Below are 26389 nucleotides of genomic sequence, written 5' to 3' on the forward strand. Positions count from 1 at the left end.
GGAAAAAAAAAAAAAAAAAAAAAAAAAAAAAAAAAAAAAAAAAGAAAATGCATTGAAGAATTCTAGAGTCTAGGAAATTGGATGAAGTGACCTTGTTAAGATAAAACTATTATAAATAAAAATTAATTTCCCAGTAGTGAATATAATACAAAGTTAAAACTGTTTTCTGAATAAAAGTATAAATAACATCATGCAACACTGCTAGTAAAAACTGGAAAAAAGCTTTGCAATTTGGGAAAGTGGTGCAACCTAGCAGAAAGGACTTGGACTTGGGTTCCAATTTTAGCTCTGCTACTCTTCAGTGTGACCTTGGGCAAGCTACCTACCTCTCTCAACATTCTTTCCTCTATTAAAGAGAGCAATACCAACAACCTTGCACTGTGGAGGTGAGGATTATCAATAGTATTTGTAAAGCACCTATCAGTACCCAGTACCAGTAGGTCACTGAATGCATATTAGGCAGACACTTAATAAGTTTGTAATTAAATGTCTCATTCCACAAGTAATGCTATTATAAATTATGAATACAACTGGCATAAATGAGTGAAATAAAGCCTAATATACATATTTAATACATATATGCCACAAAAGACTTATATCCAAACTATATAAAGAACTCAATAGTAAGTAAACAAGAATAAAGACTTGAGGGCCAGCCCGGTGGCGCACTGCTACAGTGCGCCGCTTGTGAGTGCGGTGGCGCTCCCGCTGAGGGTTCGGATCCCACATACAGACCGGTTCCCGCTCACTGGCTGAGCGAGGTGTGGGAGCAACACCGAGGGTTGCGATCCCGTTGCCGGTCCCGGTCTGGTACGGGCGCGACACTGAGGGTTGCGATCCGTTGCCGGACACAAAGAAAAGACAAAAAGAAAAAAAAAAAAAAAAGAATAAAGACTTGAACAGACACTTCCCAAAAGAGAATATCCAAATGGTCAATAAAGACATGAAATGATGGTCAATAGGAAAACACAAATTTTAACCATAATGCAATACCACTACAAACCCACTAGAATGGGTGAAATGAAAAATACCAAGTGTTGGCAAGGAGGTGAAACAATCAGAACTCCCATAGGCTGCTGGTAATAATATAAAATGACACAACCACTGTGGAAAACTTTAGGCACCATCTGCTAAAGCTGAACAAATGCTTACTCTAGAGTTCAGCAATTCTATTCCTAGGCATATACCACCCAACAGAAGTACTTATATATGTTCACCAGGACACGTATAAGAATGATCACAGCAGCACTATTTGTGATAGCTCCACATGGAAAACTATCCAATTGTTTACCAACAGTAGAATAAAGAAAAAGATTATAGTACATTCACCCAATGGAATCCTATACAGCAATGAGAATAAACTACAACTGCAGACAAAAAGAAATTCTGCAAACACGTTAAGCAAGAGAAGTCAAATACAAGAGCACCTACTATAAGATTCCATTTATATAAAGTACAAAACCAATTTATGGCAAGAGAACTCAAGATTGTTTACCTTATGGGTGGTAAAGGGGGTAAGGGAGGTGTATGAAGGCATGAGGGGGGCATTTCTGGGGAGTTTGTAATGTTTTATTTAACTTGGGTGGTGGTTACCCAGGAAAAGCTAATTGACTCACTTAGGATTTGTGTATTTTTGTATGTATTTAAAACTTGGGTTAAAGTAAAAATGCTTTAAAAATGGCAGCTGCTTTCAGACTCTGTCTGCAACGCTAGTGCCCCTGCTCACTCTCAGACCCTTTGCTGCTTACCAGCCATGAAGTTATGACATGTCCTGTGAAACAAGGCCCTCCTTATGAAAAAAAACCCACCCTGGGCAACATTTTACATATACAGGTACTTGATATGGTTTCTCAAAGTGCCCACTTACTTGAAAAATCTAACCTGAAGATAATTACACATTAGGATATACAAAACATGGACATCATTCTTTTCCATAGCTGTACTGATGGACATCTAGGCTTTTCCTATATTTATTTATTACCAATACTGCTACCACATCTGGTGTCTTCACACCTGAGTACATCTGGAAGATAAACACCTATATTCTTCTTTATTGTGTTTATTCAACTGTCCTTTATACACCTTTACTTAGAAGCCCCACAGATACCTCTCAAATTCCACATTTTGTCCTTAAGTCTTTTCCCTTTCTATGTTCTTGTTAGATGCCCACCCCAAAACACAAACCAAGAAACATTCTTGAGTCCTTGGTTTCCTCCTTCATCCAATCCTTGTCCATTTCTACCTTAACATCTCTTCAACTCACCCACTTTCTCCCAACTTCACTGAGATCATGTACTACTCTAGTTTACTACATCGGATTCCTAACTGGTCTCTCTGACTCCAGTCTTGCCCTTTGCAATCTCCACAGTGCAGGCCGAGGGATATTCAATAGAACAAATCTCATCAACTCACACCCTGCATTGAGCCTGATGGCTCCACATCATGGGAAAAAGGCCTAGCTCTTGAATTTGTCTTAAAAGGCTTCTGCCTCTCTTGTTTAGTTTAGAACTTAGCAAGCATGAGTTTCCAGCAAAGCATCAGACACATAGTAGGTATCCTAATGATGGAAGTAATAACATCTTAAGAAGAAATTGAATATTACCTCTTTGATCAGTTCAGACTGGCCCACAGTGTAGCTGTAGTTGGCAATCAGGGTAGCAATACCAACATAGGACCTCACTAACTCTGCCAGAAGACGAAGGATAGTGGAGGTAGGCATTAAAGGTTTACTGCCCTTGCTTTTCTGCTTGCCTTCCTCAGAGGCCCGGTCCCCTTCTTTATCTTTCTTCCCATCTCGAGACTCCTCCGGAGTTGAAGCTGCTGAGAAAAAGATAAACACTAGTTCAGTTCCACACTGGAATAATGGAAAAATCAATACTTCGGTGGAAAGAATATTACTTCTCCTTCACTTTAGGCCACTGGTACGAACTGGAGACTCTTATCACACTGCAGTGGAAGGACAGAGAACCAGGATAGCCGGGTCCCTAACGTAGTATGTGGATACAGTACAGCAGGGAGGCTTTGCCCAACTGTTCACCCATCTCTCTTCTCTTATACATAGTTTTATGCTCTAGAAATAGTTCTCCAAACGTCCCTTGCATCCTCTCTTACCTCTTCCTATCCATGTCTGCCTGGCACACTTTGTCTAGTTCAGCTCAAATGCTGACCTCCTCTATAAATGCTTTCCAGTCTCATTTAGACATACTGAGACACCATAGGCATACCTTGGAGATACTGCAGGTTTGGCTACAGACTGCTGCAATAAAGCAAGTATCACAATAATGTGAATGACACAAACTTTTTGGTTTCCCAGTACATATAAAAGTTGTTTACACTAGACTGCAGTCAATTAAGTATGCAATAGCATTAGTCTTAAAAACGTACATACTTACCAGTCAGATACCCCCCCAAAAATACATACCTTCATTAAAAATTCTTTATTGTTAAAAAAAATATTAACTATGATCATAATCTTTTTGCTACAAATCTTCAATTTGTAAAAACCACACTATCTGCAAAGTACAATAAAATAAGGTATGCCTGCATTATATTATGTGCCCACTATACTTTATCCAAGCCTGCCTTCATTCTGCCAATTATCTTGCATTATAACTGTTGCAAGTTTCCTCACTACACAAAGTTCTTTAAGTGTAGGGAAGAAATCTGATTCATTTTGGTGTCTAATATAGTGTGGCATAGGGGGCACTGATAATACTGCCATCACCCTATATACTACATATGGGCAGTAAGTCTACTAAAATGAGTCAGCCAATATTTTGCTAGTTATTAACCTTTTTGATTTATCTCCACGGACTAGTATGATACTAAGCAAAATGTCTCCTAAATTAGATTTCGAAATCTCCTATCCAAGAAGCAGCAGCTCTTGAAAGGTCTTATTAGATTTGCTTCTACATATTTCTCTAATTCAAGCCAATGGTCTCTGCTGACACTGCTAGAAGGCAGGAATCCACCACAAAAAGTGTATAGCGATAATAGTGTCGATGGCGCTTAAGCTCTATAAGCCATCCTATGGAAGGCACCAAAAGAAATATGGGTGGTTTAAAGAATACTACTAAATGATGTTAACATAGCAATCAATACTAGGTTAGTTAAGTTACAGTTCCATTCACTTTAGCATATAGAGACCCTTTACTTACAAAACACTGAGCTCACCCCTGAGAAAGTTCACTTAGACAATTAAACATGACAATTACACCTGTATTCTTCTACTCCTTGCTCAGGACACCCAGTTTCTTCAAGCTATCTTTCCAAGAAATAAGAACAAGAGGGGGGAAAAAAAGTACACCATTACCCTCTCCTTGGGTCGTCCCAGATGTGGAAGTCTCAGCGGAGGCACCATCTGCAGCAAAGACCTGACTCTGTGGAAGAAGAAAACTCCCTAAGCTATTACAAATTTCAGACCGTTGTCCCCAAATGGCAGGACTCCTTCCCAGGGTACTGGCTAGGAATGCTACAGATTCTCTTTGGCTGACTTTTTAACCACCTTCCCCCTCTATACTATAATCTGTGGGAGGCTAATAATATAATATAAACAAATTGACTGGGAAAATAGGGGCAAGTGAAAGGGGTAAACGAGAAAGAAAAATGAATTAAGGAAACATTTCCAACTCAAAGAGAGGAAAAAAAAATCCTAGGGACACCCCAATTTTATCCTCATTTTTAGGCAACAGATAATTTACAGATAAATTAAAATCAATACCTTGAAATTCCCCTAGCATAATACTAAACACTGAGAACACACAGGCACTAGAAAGGCAAAACATAGCTGTTGGAATCAACTTACATTAATGGAAAAACCTGACTGTGTATCAAAGTCACTGCTCTGACGAGTAAGTGACCGGTACTGCTGGTATACATCATCACCCATGTCTTGCAGGAGCTGGCCAACCTCTTGGGTCATACCCGCAGGTTTAGGATCAGATTTGTCTGCTAGAAAAACAGAAACAAACAACAAAAACAAAACCCTTCCATAATTGTGCAATGGTAATACCTATTTGGTAGGCTTGGTCGATTTTACTTCAAGTGGCTACAACTGTTTACATAGTGACATTACTGGATTTCCTCTGAAGAAAGAGGAGTAATGTAGTACAACCAAGAGAGCATGGTTGATAGCCTCATTCTAACACGAACTAGCCTTGTGAGCACAGGCAATTTACCCAGACTCACTTTCTTCAGCTGTCACTACTAAGCTTAAATGAACATACTTGGTACTATGGCTTGTGCAGGTGGGAGGTCAATAAATGGTTGCTACAGCTAAATAGACAGTCAACTTACGATGCTTCGACTTTACCATGGTGCAAAAGCAATACACATTGAGTAGAAACCATACTTGGAATTTTGAGTTTTGATATTTTCCTGGGCTAGTGATATGCACTATGATACTCTTGTGCAATGCTGAGGAGTGGCAGCAAACCGCGTCTCCCAGTCTTAAATGATAAGGATGTGGAGATAGCCACGTGATAATGAGGGTAAACAACTGATACTGTGTTGCCAGTGTTTTTCTGATAATTGTGTTTTCACATCCCATCATGTCTACAAAACACCCATTTCGACTTAGGACATTTTCGACTTATGACTTTATTTGGACATAACTCCATCCTAAGTTGAGCGGCATCTGTATTGCTAAACTATTTTGGGGAGGAGGGGATATGATTTGGGGTAAAGATTCTGTGATGGACGAGTAGCAAGGAACTCTATGGATGAAAACCACTAAAGACTCAGATATTCTTTACTTATTAAAGGCAGTATTCATCAATTTCTGGTAATTCTGTGGACCTATCAAAGAAGTATATCCTGAATAAAATCCAAATAGACCTGACTGGAACGTAATCTAGGGTTCCAAACAATTCAATCTTCACTTTCCTGGTGCTTACAAGCAGCACGCTAACTAGGAATAAAGGTGGTTTGGGATGGTGGTCTCAAAAAACAGGAAGCCCAGACATACCTTCTAATATTGTTCCCAGCTCTTTGGGCAATAAAGATGTTCTGCTGCTAAGTATAAACACGTTAAAGACTTCCTGATATTTTATTTTCAATTTGGTCACACGATGCTATTATCTCCTTTTAAATATTTGTTCATTTTTCCTTCTGTATGGAATGTACTCATACAACAGAACTTGGGCAATCTCCTCATCCTTATCATTTAAGACACATTTAAGAAATCACTTATTCTAAGATACTTTCCTACCTGTCTCACCCTCACCAGGTCAGTACTCACCACTACCCTGGCGTCTATCATACTGTATGACTATTAGCTTCTTCAGAGACATGCACTATATCTTATTCACATCCCCAGAGTGTGAGCACATAGTGAGTGGTCACTAAGCCTCGAGTTGGTTGAAATGACCCAGGCAAAGTAATGTATCCTCCAGTGCCCAGCCTACCCACCACGTACCTTCCTCTGGAGCATGGTATGCAGCAAGAGCATTCAGCATATCGTAGATCACTTCCTTGATTGTATCAGGAATGACAGGCAGAGGTGAGGGCTTCAAAGGAGTTGTCTTCACCAGCTGTACAGCATTAGGGCCTTTAATTCTCAGATTCTCAAATTCATCATCTGAAGCTAAGCCAAAATGAGAGAGAAAAATCGATCAATATTGATTCAGTACCTAAACTTGGTTTCTGATAAAGACAGACTCAAAAGGAGGGTTGTATAGTATACAAGCTTGGGAGAGGTGGCCATTCTCAACCAATGTTCAAGTGAACTAGAAAATCTGTTTTTTACCTTCCCTAAATTCCACAGGATTTAACACAGCAGTACTAAATAGAGATTTGGTGTTAGAGAATATTGATTTTGAAATCCAGTTCTGTTACTTCAACAAGCCTCCATTTTCTCATTCTTGAAATTTGGTTATATTGAGGACTAAATGAGACCATACCTGAGAAGTGCCCAGCATGAGGCCAGGCACATAGCTGGGGCTCTCAAATAATTATTTCCCCCACCACCCCCAACATTTTATTAAAAAACAAAACAACCCCACAAACCTACAGAAAAGTCTAAAGGACAGTAGACATCCATATACTTTTCATCTAGAATCCCCGTTTGATTACCCCTAATACGTCTATATGCACCTAAGATCAAGAATATTTTCCCACATAACCACAATACTATTATAACACCCAAGAAATTTAACACGGATACAACTATATTATATAATACACAGTATTAAAATTTCTCCAGTTCTCCTTTATCAAGATTGGTGGTGGCTATCATCTCTTACTAGTCTCCTTTTATCTAGAAGAGATGCCTACATTTTTTTCTTTAATGACATTACTATTTTTGAAGAATCGAGGGCAGTTATCTTATAAAAGATCCTCAAATTTGTATTTATCCATTGTTGACTCATAATTATATATAGGCTAAACACTTTTGGCAAGAATACATAGATGATATTGTATACTTCTCACTACATCACATGAATCACACATCCGTTTGTTCCTCAGTTATCACTTTATTTGTAAAATACTGACTGTACTTAAGTCGTATTGTCCCACCATGGTGAACTCCTTGAAGGCAAGGACTAAACTGAATGAGTTCTTGGTATCTCTGGCAGGTATTACAACAAGGCAATGCCTTGAATTGACTCAAATGATCAACCAGCCAATGTCCCAATGCTCACCTAAGGAGGCTCTTCAAGTTACAGATCCTCACAGAAAAATCTCTGGAGTTATACCAAGCCACAGACTTCTATGTCTCAAAGGCAAGGAGCAAGTGAAACTCACCAGTTCCTGAGCCTCGAGGGGCTGGAAGGGCGATGCGGATACAGCAGTTGGCCACTTCTGTGAATATGTCTGGGTTGCGGCATGCAGCTGGCCCAAGGACCCGAAGGATGTAGTTGATCTCCCGAGAGCCGAGGCTGCCAGATACGACACCAGAGGTAGTGCTACCAGCTCCACTTGTTGCTGCCGAGCGAACAACCTAGTAAAAGAGAGGTAGAAAGACTCCTGATTTAACAGCACTTTCTAAAAATACAACTTAGTCAAAGAAGTTACCAAGGATTAAAATACTAACCAAGCTCTGCCTCAAAACAGTGGATGACAGCTTTAGATTTCTGGGAGAAAAAAATACTTGGTCTTTAAGTTCTGTCCCATCCCTTCTCACTTTAAAAAGCATAGCTTATAAAAAGTTATAGCATATCTCAAAACTATCAATTATTAGACCAGACTGCATGTTATCTTTATAGAAATTGGGAGATGTGTCTAGACCACAGATCCCACATAGCTTCCACATTTAAGTGCCAGCTCTTAGCTTCCCAAAATGCTCTCCCAATTTTAAACCAGAATGGTCCAGATATGTAACACTGATAACCACTTAGTGTGTAAGAACAAAATTAAACATTTTCTTTATGCCTCAAATTCAACCATCAGTCTGAGGTAATGACAGCCACAGGAGATAGAACTATTTACAGATTGTTTGCTTTGATACCACAGGGCTTAGACATATCTACGCTGCTGCTGTTCTCATAAAATTACTTGTCAATCATCATGGAAAATACAAAGAAAACACTTGTGTTTTCCATATCTATTCCTTCAGGAACTACATATCCGCAAAGATAAAACATCTTCTGGTATCTTCATGCTTTTCTTACCAAATCTATCATGCTCTTTAATCTAGCACATTTTAACCCTTATATTTTGCCTGTCTGGCTGCAATTATAAAATAATTTTCATTTCCTAAATACCAAAAAGTTTAATTTCACTATAAAGAATGTGCCATAATTCATTTGTAATTTATTTATTTGTAATGCTGGACATTAGACCTCTAGTTTCTTGATGTTACAAGTAATTCCACAGTGAACACTCTTGTAAATGTATCTGGGCATACTTGATGCTAGTAATCAGATTCTTAGCCATAGACTTTCTAGGTCAAAGGATATCTTAAACTGACAATACCAAATTGCCCTCCAATGTGGCTACACCAATTTCCACTCCTATCAAAAGTAAGAGTATGCCTGCTTCTCCACACCCGTACCTGTGATAGACATTATCAAGCATTTACATTTTGCCAACTTGATACATTAAAACTGCCACTGATTTTCCTTTGCTCCTCACACCACCAAATACAATTTACTTAAAGCTTCAAAAGTTTTTCCCTTATCCAACAAGGACCTACATTTTGTCCTAGCATTTTTTTTTCCTTTTTGTCTTTTTTACTGACCGGTAACAGGATCGCAACCCTCGGTGTCGCACCCATACCGGGGACTGGCAACGGGATCGCAACCCTCGGTGTTGCGCCCGCACCGCGGTCAGCCAGTGAGCGGGAACCGGTCTCCACATGGGATCCGAACCCTCAGTGGGAGTGCCGCCGTGCTCCCAAGCGGCGCACTCTCCAGTGTGCCATCGGGCCGGCCCTGTCCTAGCATTTTTAAGGGTTTTTTTTTTTTGTCTTTTTCGTGACCGGTAAGGGGATCGCAACCCTTGGTGTGGTGTCGCCGGCACCGTGCTCAACCAGTGAGCGCACCGGCCATTCCTATATAGGGATCCAAACCCACGGCGGGAGCATCGCTGCGTTCCCAGCGCCGCACTCTCCCGAGTGCACCATGGGATCGGCCCCTAGCATTTTTAAGTTTTAACCATTTTAAGTTTATTGTTTTCAACAGAATTCTGTCAGTACATAGTTGTTTCTTCCCTGTTGAGCCATCTCCTGACCTTAGATCATACTGTAAATGCTGCCTGTAACAGCTCTCCACTCAATTTTGCATATATGAGGTAAAAATCACACAGGCTGGGTGAAGAAGTGTCTGAAGAATTTGAGATATATACTCATAAACACATGGAAGTATAAACTGGTACCACTTTTCTGGCAAGCAAGCTAAAGAAAATTTATACTTTTTGATCTAATTTCTAGGAATCTCTAAAAACAACAATCTCAAATACAAACAAAGCTGGCACAAAAATGCATATTGCAACACTACTTATAAATGTGGGAAACAATGTCCCAAGAGAGGAAAATGGAAGTGAAGTCTGAAGACAGTCTTATGATGATCGTTGGCAAAGAATTACTAGGATAGAGAATTTTGTAAAAGTACTGAGGAGAAAAAGCCTTATTTGTAAGATATTTGCTCTCTTACCCCTCCGCTGTTGACTTGATATTATAAACATTTTTATCTTCTGTAATTACATTTGTCATTTCTTCCACTGCTTTATAAATTTCCTTAAACACATAAACCTGTTTTCTGATCTGCACAATGAGTATTTGGTTAAGTACCTATCGCAGTGCCTGGAACATCATAAACATTCAAAAAGCTTTACTATACTTTTACAGCCTCAAAATACAGTATTTTAAAAATAAGCTTTTGGTTGAATGCATGAGGTACTCCTACAAAGGAATGATCTTTAAGGCAGGAACTTGGGGGAAGTTACCCCAGTTTCTTACTAATAGTTTTTGGCTTGGTTACAGAAACCTAGATTGCCAGAGAGGACTTTCTAGATAAGAGGTATTACTATAGTAAATTTAGAGACAGAAAGTATATTTTCTAGTTCTTTTTTTATGTGACTCAATAGCATAATCTACCACACCTAAGCAATCTTTGGAGCATACAGTTGGGAAATTTTGCTGGGCAGAGTACACACTATATATATCTAGCTATATACCCAAGAAGAACCAGAACTGTAATTGTTCTGAGACCAAGGAGACTATGATGTAAAGCTAAAACAGCATCTGAGACCACAAAGACTCACCTTTTCCATGGTATGACGGAGGGTGCAGGGATCCTCAATGATGTGTCTTAAAAGAAGGGTGACCAGGGGAGTAAACCCATTGAAGCCTGAGCTCTGGGTCAAATTCAAGATCATGCGGGTACTCTTCAGCTCTGCAAACATCATGGCATATTTGTGGTCTCGGGTGAGCCTCAGGCAGAGGCGAAGGGTGGCATGCAAAGTGTCTGGGTCCACAGGAACTCCCAGCATGCTCACGCAGGCCCGGATTAAAACAGTCACCATATCTTCTGTCAGGCCCTGGATCAGGATCTCCCCGATTTTTGTTTCTTCCAGGCTTGTCTCCTTTTCAGTGTTTGCACTCTCTAGGGCCAAAGGAATATCTACAAATGGAAAAATAATAGATAGTTTAACTTGACAATTCCTTCCACACCTCTCCCTCCTAAGTAACCAGCCACACACTTGGGTCCTATTAAGAGAAACACACCAAACACCAATTCTAAGATCAGATGAAAAGGCATAAGAATGTTAAGCAATCTGATGGGAAGGAAAGCACTAGCAATGAAACTGTCCAGACCTTAAGCCATAAAGGCACACCAGCTTGAGACAAAACACTCCTTAAAATATTCAAAACTAAAAGTTCATACCACTGCCTTTATTTTCTTTACGTTTGACATCCATTTCTTTGCTTTCTTCCAGTGTCTTCTCAAGTTCCTGTCCATTGCTGTTTTTTGAGTTTTTATTCAGCCTTGGTACCCTGAGGAGAGTCAGCATCACAGGGCGTCGGTTCCCTGTTTCCTCATTAACCTAGGAATTCAAGCAGACAAAAAACAAAACAAAACAAAAAAACAAAAAAACAACAACAACAAAAATCTCTACCAAGAAAGAAATTATAAAGGCAGGGGAGGGAGGGGGAGCACCCTCCAGATAAAATGTTGCAACAGGAAGGGAAGGAACCCTGGCAATTTATCAAAATCCCTATCATTTACAGAGAAAACCTGAAGGTCCCCAGAAGGAGAGTGGCATATGCAAGGCCCTATAATGAATTGTAAACTTTCCAACAGAGCAGACACTATCCCTAACTACTCCTTAACCCTTGACTGAACATTTACAATAATTTCCAAGAGGGGCACTATCAGATTGCCACAGTTCAAATCTAAGGCATGGCACCAAAAAGAAAACCTGCCACAGATCCATGGTCTAACCAATGACTTTAGGAAGACTCAGTTCTCTGAAAACTACACCCAATTTAGTAGTGGTAATCCCACTCCTTCTAACACATATTAGGACTTCTGGTTCAGAAAAAAGCAAACCAAAAGGCATACATAGTACCTTTCCCCCTTTTTTGATAAAGTTTATAGTACTGGATGAGCATGTACCTGCACCATTGTAGTGAACTGGACAGTATATCTTCTTCGGCCTGCAGTGAACCGCACACTTGTCTCTCCAGATTTCCAGGCAGAATCAATAGTACTGTTGTTGCTTGCACTGTAACTACACCAACGCCCAGAGCGGTCATCAAACCAGCGCCAGTTGTTGCTGTTGGATTGTAGGTACTAAGTATAATAAAAGGACAAAGTTTCTTTTTATTTCCTTCAAGGTTGACTACTAGAAGAAACAATAACTTAATCAGCATTCACTGCTAAAACTAACCCAGGAAAAAAAATACACCTGACATTTAATAAATCTTGAAAACAGAGAGAGAAGTTTTTGTATACAAGGGTACTTCAAAAAGTTAATGGAAAGATTCATATTATCTTTTAATTCTATTTCTCCATGAACTTTTTGAAGTATCCTTGTACATGTACCCTCCCATTCCTTAGCCTCTCCCTAGGCAAAATACCATCTACCTCTCGTCTTGCCGTCTCTTACTTTCCTTTTGTTTCCAACTGTTTTCCCCAAAAGGAGAATATTTACTTGAGATGTACTGGAACAAAAATTCTGCTACTAAGAAGGTACTGAGAAAATGTGGCATATGATAATCTTCAACTAAGGAGCACTTGCTTTTGGAGGGGTTGCTGCATATGCAGTCCTTCATGTAACAGAAGAGACACTCCTCTGCAGATAGCACATTCCTTTAACATTTACTTCCTGGGTAAGTTCTTGGGGCTGTTAGCAAACAGATCCATTAGAAAATAATTCTAACTCCCCATTCAGAAGAGAAACCCAGCTATTAAGATCCCTCAAGAGACTTACACTTGGTCAGAGACTTACATTCTTTACTACTCTCCTGTATTCTCTTTTGGTCTACTCTTGCCTCAACAAGCTAAACCATCCTGCCAACCATATAAACTACATTACGCACCTTAGTCATCTGGGCCCTCCTTTTTGAGGAGATGGATGTCTTTTCATAAAAATCAATCAGGAGCAACACTGGGGTGATCCACCTAAAAAGGAGAAATGATTTGTTCTGGGCAAGCCAGAAACCTGCACAAATTGGGAAAATATACCTGGATTTCATCAAGTACTTCACAATTTTCAAACCACAAAAATACCCAAGATCTTCCCCATACATGCCCCAGAAAAGTGTCTGATTCAGGCTCTAGACTGGAGGGGCCAAGTCCCAGAAGGAACAGAAGTGAAACCAGGATAGATTCAGGGTTCACTCACTTTGGAGTCTGGACCTCCTTTTGCTCCTTGGCGGCCTGTAGGCAGGGCTGAACCACTTCTAATAATTTGATTAGGACATTAAGGATGCCACTTGATTCAACTACCCAAGCACAAGGGAGCTTCAACTCCTAATTAATTGAAAGAAAAATAAAAATGAAACAGATACCAACTTCTACTCAGTATCAAAGATTAGCACGATACAGGAGAACAACGGGGTGTGAATAGTAACAGAATTGGTTGAATTCAAATTCCACCTCTTACCAGCTGTGTAATCTGAGGCGAGTTATTTAAAATCTCTAGGCTTTGGTTTCTTCATAGACCAAAGGGAATAATAATTCCTAACATCAGTGTAATTGTGATTATTAAATGAGGTTATATATATATAAAAGTGCCCCACACAGTGCCCGGCACATTAGTGATGTGCTTATTATAGAATGGTTATTAATATTAGGGATTGTCATCTAGGTTATGTAGTCTTAACTATATCAAAGTTGTAAAGCTTTTGATTTACAGAAAAGCTTTATAATCTTTCAAGGAAGATGGGATAATTAAACACAGTTAATAGTTCCCCTTACTGGGGCTAAAGTGTTCTAACAGGAAAATCACTGGAAGTGAATGTTCAACAATAGGTAATTAAATGAATTAGAGAATAACCAAAAGATGGAATAATGTGTACATGACATGGAGAAACAGTCATAATGAAATACTGAATGAAAAGAATATAAAAATTTCTATACGGTCTTATCCCAATTGTTTAAATGGATAGAAAAAGAGCTAGAAGAATATACAAGACTGTTACTTGTGATTCCTTTTAGATGAGCCCATGAGTGATTTTTCTCTTTAATGATTCAATATAAGGTTACCGGAGAGCCCCAGCATTTAGTACTTTGAAACCCTTCCCAAATGTATCTATTCACAAGGTGCTGTAATAAGAATTATCATTTCCATCAACAAGGAAAGGCCCAAGACAGTAGGCACAGTTTAACACATAGTTTGGACTTATCTACTGTGTTTCTGTAAAGAGTTTATTCCATCAAACTACTCTCTTGCTTCAAATAATCTCACTGACCAGGTAAGAAAAGGAGAGAGGAGTCTGGTTCTACCTGATACCTATTACCTTAACACCACAACATCCAATTTCCTTATCCTACCTCACAATGTAGCTGCCAGTTAGGTTTTCTCAGAGATGCAAAAATATTCCATGACCAAACTATGATAATCATTTAAATACTCTTCTTTTTAAACTACTACTCCAAAATCCTTTTGGACTCAATTCAGTTAACATTTGTTCTGAGAAGGCCTTCTCACATTATCCAGAAGCAATGCATACCCTCCCTGAACTCAGATAAAACTGCTGATACCATTTATGTAGCACCGAATGCTGTAATTTTGTAAATTATGTGCATTTTAGCCTATTGAAAACCATGAGTTCATGAAATGTAGGGATCATGCCTTATATTTCTATCTTTTTCAATGCCTCATATGGTAGGTATCTGATAATTCTCTGATGAATTACAGGGCCTTAAAGATCTAAATCTTACCTCAAAAAGAAGCGTTAAAAGCAAGATTCTAGTAGCCAAATTAGAGGCCTGGGGCAGGGTGGCCATCTGACTGATCCACTCTGACACAGTTTTTGTGTCACTTGTTGTCAGGGGAAGAGCAGCTTTGATCAATACATCAGCAGCTTCCCACACCTAGAAAAGCAGAAAAGTGGCCAAGTCAGACAATGGTAGAGAAAGATGAGATTTGTGAAAACATTCTCAACCTTTTAAAATACTCCCTGTAGGGCCGAGCCCGTGGCACACTCGGGAGAGTGCGGCGCTGGGAGCGCAGGAGCGCTCCTGCCGCGGGTTCGGATCCTATATAGGGATGACTGGTGCGCTCACAGCACTCACTGGCTGAGCGCGGTGCGGCCGGTCTCAAAAAGGACAAAAAAATAAATAAAAAATAAAATAAAATAAAATACTCCCTGTATTCAAAACACATTCATTGAAGAAAAGTGGGTAAATAGTAACATACTTACTACATGGATTTAGTGTCTGTATCAAAAGATGAAGTATGCTATTAAAGGATTACCACTAAACAATTACTTTGTTAGGCTAGATTACAAGAAGTCTAAAATCTAAATTAAAAGCAATGAATATTTAAACAATTCCTGGTGTGTATAGTAAACCCCCCAAAGTTCTACTAACTTAACCCTCCACCAGCAGTCTTTCACTACATCTTCCCCAGAAATCTCATAAAAAACAAAAACACTAGAATATTAGAAACATTAGTCTGGTTTTAGTTTGCATATGTTAAATTTCTTGTGATAAATTTGGTGTCATTATTCTTTTCTATTAAGATTTTAGCTTTCTTAAAATAATTTGTATAAGCTCTTAATATAGATACTAAACACCTTTCTGTGAAAAAATGTTTTATCCAGTTTTCCTTTACTTTTCTGCTGTTTCCATGTGTTAAATTTATGTTTACATTGTCCAAAAAACTTTCCTTTTTAAATTCCTTCCTCTGCTTCTAAGGCTTAAAAATTATGTAAAACAAGACTACAACGATTTAAATACATAAATAGATTGATCAAAAAAACAGACTGATTATAATAAAGGAAATACAACCGAAATGTTAACTGGCTGTGTCTGGGTATGGGGATTTAGGGTAATTTCTTTCTTATCCTACTTCTACAATTAGCTTTCATGAAATTCACAATGAGGAAAAACATTGTCTAAAAAAGGGCAAACACAAGGTCACAAGTATTAATCAGAATGAAGACTCATTTGTTAAAATAAAGTGGTTGTTACACAGGAAGAAAAAACATTTATTCACTGTATGTCCAGGGTGCCTGACTTGGCTCAAGAGTGAGACACCTTTTGGACATTTTAGGTGAATTAGGAAACAACTAGAAAAACAGAGCTTTGTTTTTCCCTTCCAAAGACATTTCTGTGATACACTTAATTTGCTGTTGCAGGAAGCATTCAAGTAAGAGCTAGATTATCAAATCAAAAGAATTCAAAGAGTGAATGTACCTATATAGGGTAGAATGCAAAAATACTAATTTCTCAGAAATCAGGTTTTGATAGATGGCAGGAAAACCATTCCACATACTCCCCTCTTCTGGCCCCTTGAGACCTTACCTGATTAACTACTTGCTTCAGAATCATGTCACGATAATCTGCTCCATTACGTTTGATTGCTGTCATGATCAGATCACACACACGGTATACTGTGTCAGGTAGCTCATCCAGAAGGTGGAAGCAGCCTGGCAACATGGTATCTGTGAAAGTGTGGAGCTCATCTTGTTCCAAAGGGTCAGCATCTTGGAACTTCTCCAGACATTTACCCTCTTCCTCTTCCTGCTTTTCCCGGGCTTTCCGTTCTTCCTCCTCCTTCCGGCAAGCAACTTCCTGCAGTCAGAGAAGGAAGAGTGATAGCACATGAGAGAGGTGTAGGAAGAAAGACAAGGGAGACTTTGAGAATGTATTTGCCTCACCATATAAATACCCTCTACCTCCTCCTCAAGCAGTTGATACTTTAAACCAGGGTGTGGTTAATGAGTATGAGGGTGGCCACCCAGTAGTTAAGGCAAGACAGGGAAGGCAGCAGTGAAGGACGCCTCCAACATCTCAAAATATTGCCAATTTATCTGCAGGATCCTACATCTCCCATAAAATCATTTCTAGACATTGTCCTATATTCTCTGCCAAAGTGGTAAACTGACGTAACTGTTACCTAGGAATACATAGCCAAGATTAGCTTAATTCACACTACCAAGTATACTTTGGGTTCCTTATTTGACAATAAAGATTAATGTTTCATCTGTCTCACCTAAAACCTCAGGTCAACACAAGGTAGCTCAATGATGGATGGCAAAGTTGGGATGAATGAGTACTCCTCCCTGTGTTTCTTTAGACTTTGATTCCACCAATTACTTTGCAGTAGTAGCAGAATGTTCACAGAAGTACTAAGATTAATGTACTAAGCACTTTTAGATGTTTCCTAGTTACCTCAGGCGACTCTGCCCTTTGATCCATTGGAATATCCTGTCCCAGAGACATGGCAATTGCTCTCATCATTTGGTCCTCTTCAGACATGCTGAGATCCTACAGAGTGACAACAGACAATTGAGCAACTATATGCACACAACAAAGAAACCCAATGAGGCCACCCCAACTCCCAAGGTACTGAACATCTTGTATTCAAACTGTAGAGAGGAGAAAGGGCTCCGAATGCTGCTCTCTATAGTCAAACCCAACTTTGCTTAACTGGTCACTACAAGTACAGAGAGGAAAATCACAATGAAAATTAAGCATAGGAAGGGGGCTTCAATGTGACCACCTATTCTGCATCTCAGAAAAGTGTGCCTCTTTTATTGTTTTCTGACTGTGGGTCCTTCTGCAAACAAAGTCCAGTAATATGTGTGGCTGGGGAATGGAAAGCTTCTGGTCATTACATTCTAGAGCTTTGAGAGTTACTATGAAAAGAAATATTGGTATGGAGAAGTCTGAATATGAGAAGCAGTTTATAGAAATAAATACCAGTGACGGAAGGATGAGGGGAAAAAGGGTATCAGCAGCCAAATCGATATTCTGGAAAATTAGAGCTCTTGAGCCAACTCACTCGAACAACTCCTCCCATGATTGGAGGAGGGTGGGTTAGAAGGTACTCTGTGGCTTGCTCCATGGTGCTAGTGTTCAACAGGGCCTCCATGGCATGTTCCCTTGTGAAGCCCATGTCCATGAGCTACAAAAAGAATGCAAGAGCTCAACAGCACATTAACAAACTGGCAACAGAACAAGTGCTTGAAAACGGACCCAGGAATTCTACTACTAGGAAATAATCATGAGATGTACATAAAGAAACTATACAATACAGCTTTACAACATCAAATAATAAGAAAAGTAACATCTAACAATAAAAGAATGACAAATTAGTAAAAAAAAATTTCTTAATGATACCACTCATATTGCTTGATGTTAACTATATAAAAATTAGGCATAGAACTAGTGACTGAAAAAGGAGACACTATGTTGTGTGGTGACATTATGAATGCCTTTTAAAAAGTACTTTGCTGCACTCTCCAAGCTTTCTAAAGTTTTTTTATTTTAAATGGGGCATGCATATACAGAAGGCAGATCTGAACAGGACTCTACACAGAAAGAGAACACAAACATATAAACTCTAGGAGAAAAATGCTAAAATTCTCCTTGAGACTGAAGTTGCAGTGTCTTTCCCCTCCCCCCCTCTAGCGTTTAGTTTTCAAAATGTGGCTCATACACTCATTTGAAAGTGGAAAAAGTTTTGGAGGTGACTAAGGTTTCAGAAAGCTTTTGTTGGAGAATAAATTTGGATCACAATATCCCTTCCCTTTATAGATTAACCAGAAAGTAGCCAACAACAGTTTGCCTCCAAAGAACATGGCAGCAGCAGTCTACTGAGAATAGTTAGACTTCTAATACTAATGAACATGCTTGGGAGAACACTAATCTATTACCTGTGCAGAGTACACAGGGACTACACTTCAGATTTCCTCATGAGAAAAAATAAATGCTAAGACTATCTCCTGGCTAATAGGACCAGGCACTTGGTGGTATGTGAATGTACAAAACCCACAAGCATCACACTCCATCGGGTGCTAAGTCTGGACCCTAGAGTTTGAGGCCAGCACCCTACCTGTTGCAGCTGTTGCTGGTTAACTTGAGGTTCCCGACGGGAGCCACCTTCCTCTTGCCCTGCATCCTCTTCTCCTCGAGACCCCTCCTTTTCTTTACTTAGTCTCTCTCGAATCACAGGTTCTCCTCGGAGGATATGGCACAGAATGGCCAGCATGGACTCAGCCATTCGCCCGCCATACACCTTCAGGGGTTTCCGGTTCCACAGGTTCTTGATGCAAGTAAAGGCTGCCTATAAGTCATTTTAAAAGTGTGTGGAGATCATTTTGCCTCAATTCAAAGCTCCGGAAAGAATAAGTTAAAGACCTATGGGACAGTCTGTGTCAACAACAAAATCCTAGGCCAGCACTGAGGGGCTCTAAGGAAGCACAGAGAAGAGGCATTTAATTCAACTGGAAGTTACCAATCTGAAGTTTACAGCTCAGATGTTTACACCATGAAAAATTCTCAAATGGTCTCTATCCCCTTCTTACACAAGGCAGCCCTACTTGGGAGTAGGATCCAATGGCTCTTCAATAACCACGTCATTTCATTAAGAAGGACAAAACAAGGGGAACTACTTGGTTAGCATAAGAAATTCCTCTTGGTCTTAGAATGCGGAATACTTACTTTCTGAGTTACCACAAGGAAGCGGAGGGCACTGAACTGTGGAAAGTTCTGGACACCTCCAGGCAATTTGGCAGGCAGTGAATGGGGGGATTCAAGCACCGTGGTGGGATTCACCATCTTTTCCACCAGCATAAGCCAGGCATCTAGGAATTCTCCTGTGCCATCGGGTAACTCTGAATGTTCCAATCCTTCAGAAACAGGAACTTTGCCTCCCATGGACAGAGCCCAGTTGAAAGTTCTAAATTCAAATAAGAGATAGAGACAGAATATTAGTATTTTAGATAGGAGGTGGTAGTTTACATTTAAAAGGTCCCCAATTTCTACATTGGCATTACATGTCCCTCCTCTTAGATCTATTACTTCCGATCTATGCAACATTTATTAGCTTTACTTTTTTTTTCCTTTTTTGTCTTTTTTACTGACCGGCAACGGGATCGCAACCCTCGGTGTCACGCCCGTACCGGGGACGGCAACGGGATCGCAACCCTTGGTGTTGCGCCCACACTGCGCTCACCCAGTGAGTGGGAACCGGTCTCCACATGGGATCTGAACCCTCGGCAAGGAGCGCCTCCGTGCTCCCAAGTGGCGCACTCTCCAGTGCACCACCGGGCCGGCCCTATTAGCTTTACTTTTTAAAGCCTTAAAAAAAAAAAAAAAAAAAACCCAAACCAGTGAAACTCAGCTTAGAATCTTCTGAACAAGAAAAGTTGAAAAATTATCATAAGTGGAGAAACATGACAAAAAGCTATCTATTAGAAAAATGCATGCTGGGAACCAGAAGCCCAATGAGGAAAAGCAGAGACCCTTACAAACACCTCTAGGACAGGCTAAATCCCATTCTCCAAGGAAAATGGAGACAAACATGGCTAGTTCCAGAACATGAAAGGATATAACCAATGGTTATCTGTATGTATCTCACTATCACAAGATAGGTGACTTAGAAAACTGTGGGCTGATAAGGCATACAGAAAAGACCAAACTCCAAGAAATATTTCTTTGTGAAGCAACTTTATCCTTACTCAAAAAGAGCATTGTGGCCTCCAGAGCAGAGAAATTTCTGCAGCATGAGGTGGTAGGGATACTTCCTCTCATCAAATAGCATTGGGGATGTGAAACCAACAGAACAGATGAAGAATGTCAGCCTGAAGGAGGGAAAAAGCAAAAATTTAACCTTCTCTGAGGTAGACACAAAAGCAATGGGAAATTCATATGAAAGCCAAGAGTAAAATTTAACAATGCACTGAAGTGACTAATGGATTGACTGGAAGGCAGGTGGGTGACTAGCATGATAATTAAAATTTCAAAGGCAAAAAAGGTGACACCTCTCACCCACTAAATAATACAAGGTTATTGGATGCAGTTTGACTGCAAATGCTTTTAAAACTTCCATGTTCTATACTAAGCACAACCAAAACAAGTACCTTACACTTTATTTGGGGTATGCATCTGAAGTAAACAAGGAACCAACCTCCAAGTTCTCTAATTCAGTGGCTCACTCTCCATTTAAGTAGAATAGAAACAAACTGTATTTTTTTTGTGTGGCAACTTTCTAGTCCCTGAATCTCAAGCAGAACCTCACCTGAAGCGGGGAGTAGGTGTATATGGTGGGGGCTGCCAAGATAAGCCCTTTGTGAGGAGCTTGGTGAGGGCTGAGGCTGTTGATCGAGCGGCGGGTGTTGGTGCTGTAGTGGTGCTGGCAGCATGATGACTCCTTCTTTGGCGGACAGGAGACCCCACACAAAGTTTAACAAGGAGTCCGAAAAGCTCAGCAAGTGCTCGGCCTAATCTGGAGGAAGCTGGAACCCAGAAGTCAGAATAAGGCTGTACAGTATTCTCAGAATGGTTTCAGCACAACAGACATGTTACTGTTAATACATTTTTATGACTGACCGCTTCCTCCCACACAACGCCTATGAAACACTTGGATTTGGCTCTACATATGATAATACAAAAAGCAAGTTCTACAGGGAACGAATGCCTCTTTTGAAGGTAGGAGACAGAGAAGTATGTTGGCACTCAATATATAACAAATGTGAAAGACAAATAAGCACTCACACTGTTAGAGGAAGTGTAAACTAAAACCACCTTTGTAGAAGCAACATGTATTGATTAAGCAAATGATACACAACTACTGGATTATGGAGTCACTTAAAATGCCTACAGAGAACTTTAAAAACGGCAAAACTATTTAACCACTTTGACCAGAAAAGATCATATACAACTATACATTGGTCTGATCACAACATAAAATATATAGAACCCCCCAAAAAAGATTGCTAGGAAAAACACAAAAATTTTACAAGTGGTGCTGTAGATTGGATAACCCCCCCAACCTCACTGAAGCTTAAATCCCCACTGTAGCAGTTGAGGGTGGGAAATCTTATTACGGTAATTGAAAGGTGTGGCCTTGAAGAGATGATTAGATTGTAGGACCATGCCGTAGTGAATGAATTAATGACGGTGGCAGGGGTATGGTTCTGAGGGCTTTAAAAGAAGAGCCCAAGAGTTTCTCCTCTCTGCTCCTCCATTTTCTGCCATGTGAGATCCCTGGGTGACTGTCACCATCATCAAGACCCTCACTTGATGTGTCCCCTGGACTTTAGACTTCCTAGCTTCCAAAACTGTAAGCAATAAATTTCATTTTCTTTATAAATCACCCAGTTCTGTATATTTTGTTGTAAGCAACGGAAATGGACTAATACAAGTGGTTCTAAGGAATTAGGTAGATAATAGGCATTTCGAATTTTCATGTTTGTAGAATACTCTTCAATATATTGTTGAATGAAAAAAGAGAATATAAATATAAACACATGCAAGAGAAAATGCATAAAAAATGTAAAGAAGGGCTGGCCCGGTGGCGCACTCGGTAGAGTGGCGGCGCTCCCGCTGAGGGTTCAGATCCCATATAGAAACCGGTCCGCTCACTGGTTGAGCGCGGTGTGGGCGCGACACCGAGGGTTGCGATCCCGTTACCGGTCACGAAAAAAGACAAAAAGGAAAAAAAAAAAAAAAGAAAAAAAAAATATGTAAAGAAAATATGCCCAAAAATTATATTTTAGTGTTTCCCTGTTTTTATTTCATTTTTGTATTTCTGCAATGAATACTTATTACTCTTAAAATCATAAATGAAAATGCTGCCATAGCAAGTTTGAAATAATTATTTCATCATAATTGATCCAGAGACAAAAGGGCAAAGTCTGAATCAATGTCTTGTAAGGATGTATATGGCACATATGAACCCACCGATAGGCTCTACTTATCCTGCTCAAAACTTAGTAAGCACTGAGGCATAAGAGGAAAGGAAATAGTCCATTCTTCTTCCTATTGTCCATCCAAATTAGGATTTCTTAATCCTAATTGGGGAATAGGCTACAGATATGTGTACCACCTGGCTGGAGGTTGGGTATACTCAGACTCTGAAAACCTAATGAACTCAAATCAGTGGGAAAATGTATCCAAATATTAGGCTTATACTGTCTCACCACTGCTTTCAGGTGAACAGACAGCAAGGTGACTCAAAGTTAGTCCAAGGATAGGAGGAAAACAAAAGGCCAGTAACCATAGACAGATATCAGAAGCATGGACTGGGCCCACAAAGAAACCCCAAAGGTGCAACAAAGCAAGGAGAGATAAACATGAACATCTTCTCGGATGGTCAATTTTACTTTGGGGGTAGTGTTAGTAGACTTTCAAATTAAAACAAATGAAGCAGAATTAAATTAGAATAAAATGAAAAATTCTTCAGGATTTATGATAACAAATGGAAAACGAGTAACAGAAGTTTTAAATTTCCTTAAATAATGTACACCTGGAAAACGAGTAACAGAAGTTTTAAATTTCCTTAAATAAAACAATACAGCCCTTCCAACTTAGTTTGTATGAAGACTGGTTAAGGTTCTGAAAGCCAGTAAGGGTAGTAAAAAGAAAACTCACCTGACAACAAAGGCTTGATTTGCTTGATTCTGGCAGCCATGGCTGGTGTGATTTTAGATTTGCCCTTAGAGTCTGAAGCAGTAGGTTCATCTGTCTCCATGGGAGCCAATGTGTCACCATCTAGCCCAATGCCTTCCAATAAGCCCTGGGTAGAAGCATCCATACTTCCAGCTGTTCCATCCTGTTCCCCATCTGCAGACATAAGAGAGAAGTAGTAAGACCATGAAGAGCCAGCACTTACTTGGTTCCTTGTTTTGAAGAGTCCCAAGAAGGTGCTACCTACGGTGCTTGCTACTTTCTAAATTTCCCTGACTTCCTAAATCTGAAAAAAACAAAAACACACACAACTAAAAAACTACTGATATGCTCCTCTGTGTGGAACTCTACTAAGTAGCTAATGTTGATATCTTCAAATCAGAGCATATAAATAGTCTTAATAAACCCAGGGCTACCTTGGAAGACTACTGTAGGCACAGCACAACCCAGGGGGTACCATTCACACAGACTGCTGTGTGCATGGTGCCCAATGCTGTCAACGTGGATGCACTGATAGAACTTTATAGCTTGTTAAAAAACTCAAATTGGACATCATAGATTACTAGCAGGGAATTCTATTTCCTAGCATTTAAGAATCTTGTATATAAATGTGAGCTGTATCTTTATTTTTGTGAGGGGATGTGTGTGCTCTTAGATCTAAGAATCAGCTTTATGTAGACTTTATAAAACAAGTCACCAAGCTTTCTTTTTAATGTTCTGGAAAAATTATGTAAAACTGAATCATCTTTGTTAGGTGTGTTAAAAATAATTGCTGGAAAAAATATACTGTATCTGGATTGTTAAGAGAGACAATTCTTTGATAGTGTATCTAATTTCATTCTTGGTTCACAGTAAGTTATTTGATCCTTTCCTTGAGTTAAATTGGGTATATCTTGACTAAATTTGAGATTCTCACTTTTGGTTTGTTGGGTACATTTTCTCAAAATTAACTCTGACAGAAGTTTGTGTATCGTTTATTAACTCTATCCCATCTCCTGTAATAGCTAGGTGTCATATAAGTCATTTTTTGTTGGTTCATAAGTTATGTTGCTTTATCTTTATTAGTTCCTTAGCAGTTTCCCTCTCCTTAGTAATTTTAGTACAATTTTTAAACATATCTGATATGTTTTTATACACAGAATTATCTTCACTGTTTTTGTAATAGTTTATCAATTTTTATTTCCTCCTTGATACAGGAGAAAAAACTTCCTAGGAAAGTTGCTTTTATTAGTTTTAGGTTTGTTGCATTAGGGTCAGAAAACTGTGTACGATTTCTGCTTATTGCAATTTGGAACTTTTATTGTGATATAAAAGCAATTTTCTAAAGTAGCACCATCCAATGGAAATATGTGAGCCACATATATAACTTTTCTAGTAGCCACATTAAAAAGTAAAAAATAGATTTTAATAACATATTGATTTTAACTCAATATAACCAAAATCAACATAAAAATTGAAATTTTACATTAAAAATTAAAACCCCACCATACCCTCTGATACAATGATTTCTAGGAATCAATCTTACATTTGCATAAACAACAAAGATGTTCCTTTTTCAAAATAGCACATTAGAAACTTAACAGGGAATAGTTAATTCATATACCTTTACATGGCACAATGTTAAGTGAAAAGAGAGATCGATGAAATGTTTTATCTAAGACTATCACGAATATCCTCAGAGAAAAAAATTAGGCAGACACTTCCAAAACATGTTTTTTTTGTGTGTGTGGTAGAAAGATGAGTAATTCTTCTTTCTACTACATTTTCTAATTTTTACCATTATTTATATTTGTTTTTATAGGGAAAATAACTAAAAATAGTTTAATTTTAATAATGAACGAGTACGTAAAAATCAAGAAGTGGGTGGTTAGCTCGGTTGGTCAGAGTGTGGTGCTAACACCAAAGTGTCCAGGGTTCGATCCCTGTACTGGTTAGCTGGTTAGCTCAGTTGGTTAGAGTGTGGTGTTGATAATACCAAAGTACAGGGTTCGATCCCTGTACTGGACAGCTGCCCCCCCCAAAAAAAAAGAAAAAGAAAAAAGAAACAAAGAAACACTCTTGCTTAGCCCATTCTCTCCGTGTGACACCCTGCTGCATCACTGTAGAGTCACCAAGAAATGCCTCACCAGATGCGTTCCCTGGACCTTGGACTTTCCAGCCTCCAAATTGAAGCAAAGAAAATGAGAACAGAACCCCAAGAGCTGGAATCGTGGTGGAAACTACCAAGTTCAGAAGGCTGAGTCTGTGGGAGCTGCTGCAAAATGAGAAGGTAATGAAGAACATGGGGAGCTAGTAGAGACCTGTGGAAAGATCTACAAGCTGACCTGTATGAAGGCCCAAAAAGGACCCCCAACCCAGGCCACACATGCATTTCCTAAGATTCAGTGTTGGTCCTTTGATTTTTCTCTTTGCACTCCCTTCCTCCTCATTAAATGCATCTCTTCTGATTCTTAAACAAACAAAATCAGTGTAAGTATGAAAACTGAGGACTATGGATAATAAATCTAACTAAAAGTTCACAATAAATCTATAAAAACACAGAGACAGAACGTGAGAGAATTAATGATTCAGATTTTAGTTTCTTCGAGTTACCTGATCTTTTTCCGCCCTGGGTCGTACCTGCCTTCTCATCCTTTGGAACCAGTTTCTGCATGTCTGCCTGGCCAAACTCACACCCAGATGGTAGGCTGCAACAAGAGAAACAGTGAGCAAAAAAATTACTGATAGTTCACCTCGTATTGTGCAGGGTCTCTAACTTGCTTGGCTGACATTATCCCTCCTATAGTGGTAAGTTAACCTGAATGCAAAACACCTGCAATTCCTTAGGTAGCACTCAAAAGGTTTCCAACTCAATTTAGAAT

General features: G+C 39.4%; 1 protein-coding gene across 3 annotated transcripts in view; it reads right to left on the minus strand.

Moving 5' to 3' along the window:
* HUWE1 (HECT, UBA and WWE domain containing 1, E3 ubiquitin protein ligase) overlaps positions 1-26389 on the minus strand; it is a 150321-nt gene that overhangs the window by 35281 nt on the left and 88651 nt on the right. For 2 of the 3 annotated variants that reach the window (XM_008584709.1, XM_008584707.1), the window contains 20 exons: positions 26121-26215; positions 23493-23684; positions 21139-21355; positions 20579-20701; positions 19560-19797; positions 18952-19182; positions 17899-18021; positions 17286-17381; positions 16416-16685; positions 14829-14981; positions 13288-13415; positions 12983-13064; positions 12057-12233; positions 11325-11484; positions 10702-11060; positions 7744-7939; positions 6416-6583; positions 4805-4947; positions 4313-4379; positions 2603-2817 (listed from right to left, as the gene is read on the minus strand). In XM_008584709.1, the coding sequence (XP_008582931.1) occupies positions 2603-2817; positions 4313-4379; positions 4805-4947; positions 6416-6583; positions 7744-7939; positions 10702-11060; positions 11325-11484; positions 12057-12233; positions 12983-13064; positions 13288-13415; positions 14829-14981; positions 16416-16685; positions 17286-17381; positions 17899-18021; positions 18952-19182; positions 19560-19797; positions 20579-20701; positions 21139-21355; positions 23493-23684; positions 26121-26215 (3433 nt within the window). Of the gene's footprint in view, positions 1-2602; positions 2821-4312; positions 4380-4804; positions 4951-6415; positions 6584-7743; positions 7940-10701; positions 11061-11324; positions 11485-12056; positions 12234-12982; positions 13065-13287; positions 13416-14828; positions 14982-16415; positions 16686-17285; positions 17382-17898; positions 18022-18951; positions 19183-19559; positions 19798-20578; positions 20702-21138; positions 21356-23492; positions 23685-26120; positions 26216-26389 lie in introns of all 3 variants that reach the window. The other variant, XM_008584708.1, reaches the window with a different exon arrangement.

This window comes from Galeopterus variegatus, unplaced genomic scaffold (genome assembly GCF_000696425.1).
Source record: "Galeopterus variegatus unplaced genomic scaffold, G_variegatus-3.0.2 Scaffold3342, whole genome shotgun sequence".
Taxonomy (NCBI): Eukaryota; Metazoa; Chordata; class Mammalia; order Dermoptera; family Cynocephalidae; genus Galeopterus; species Galeopterus variegatus.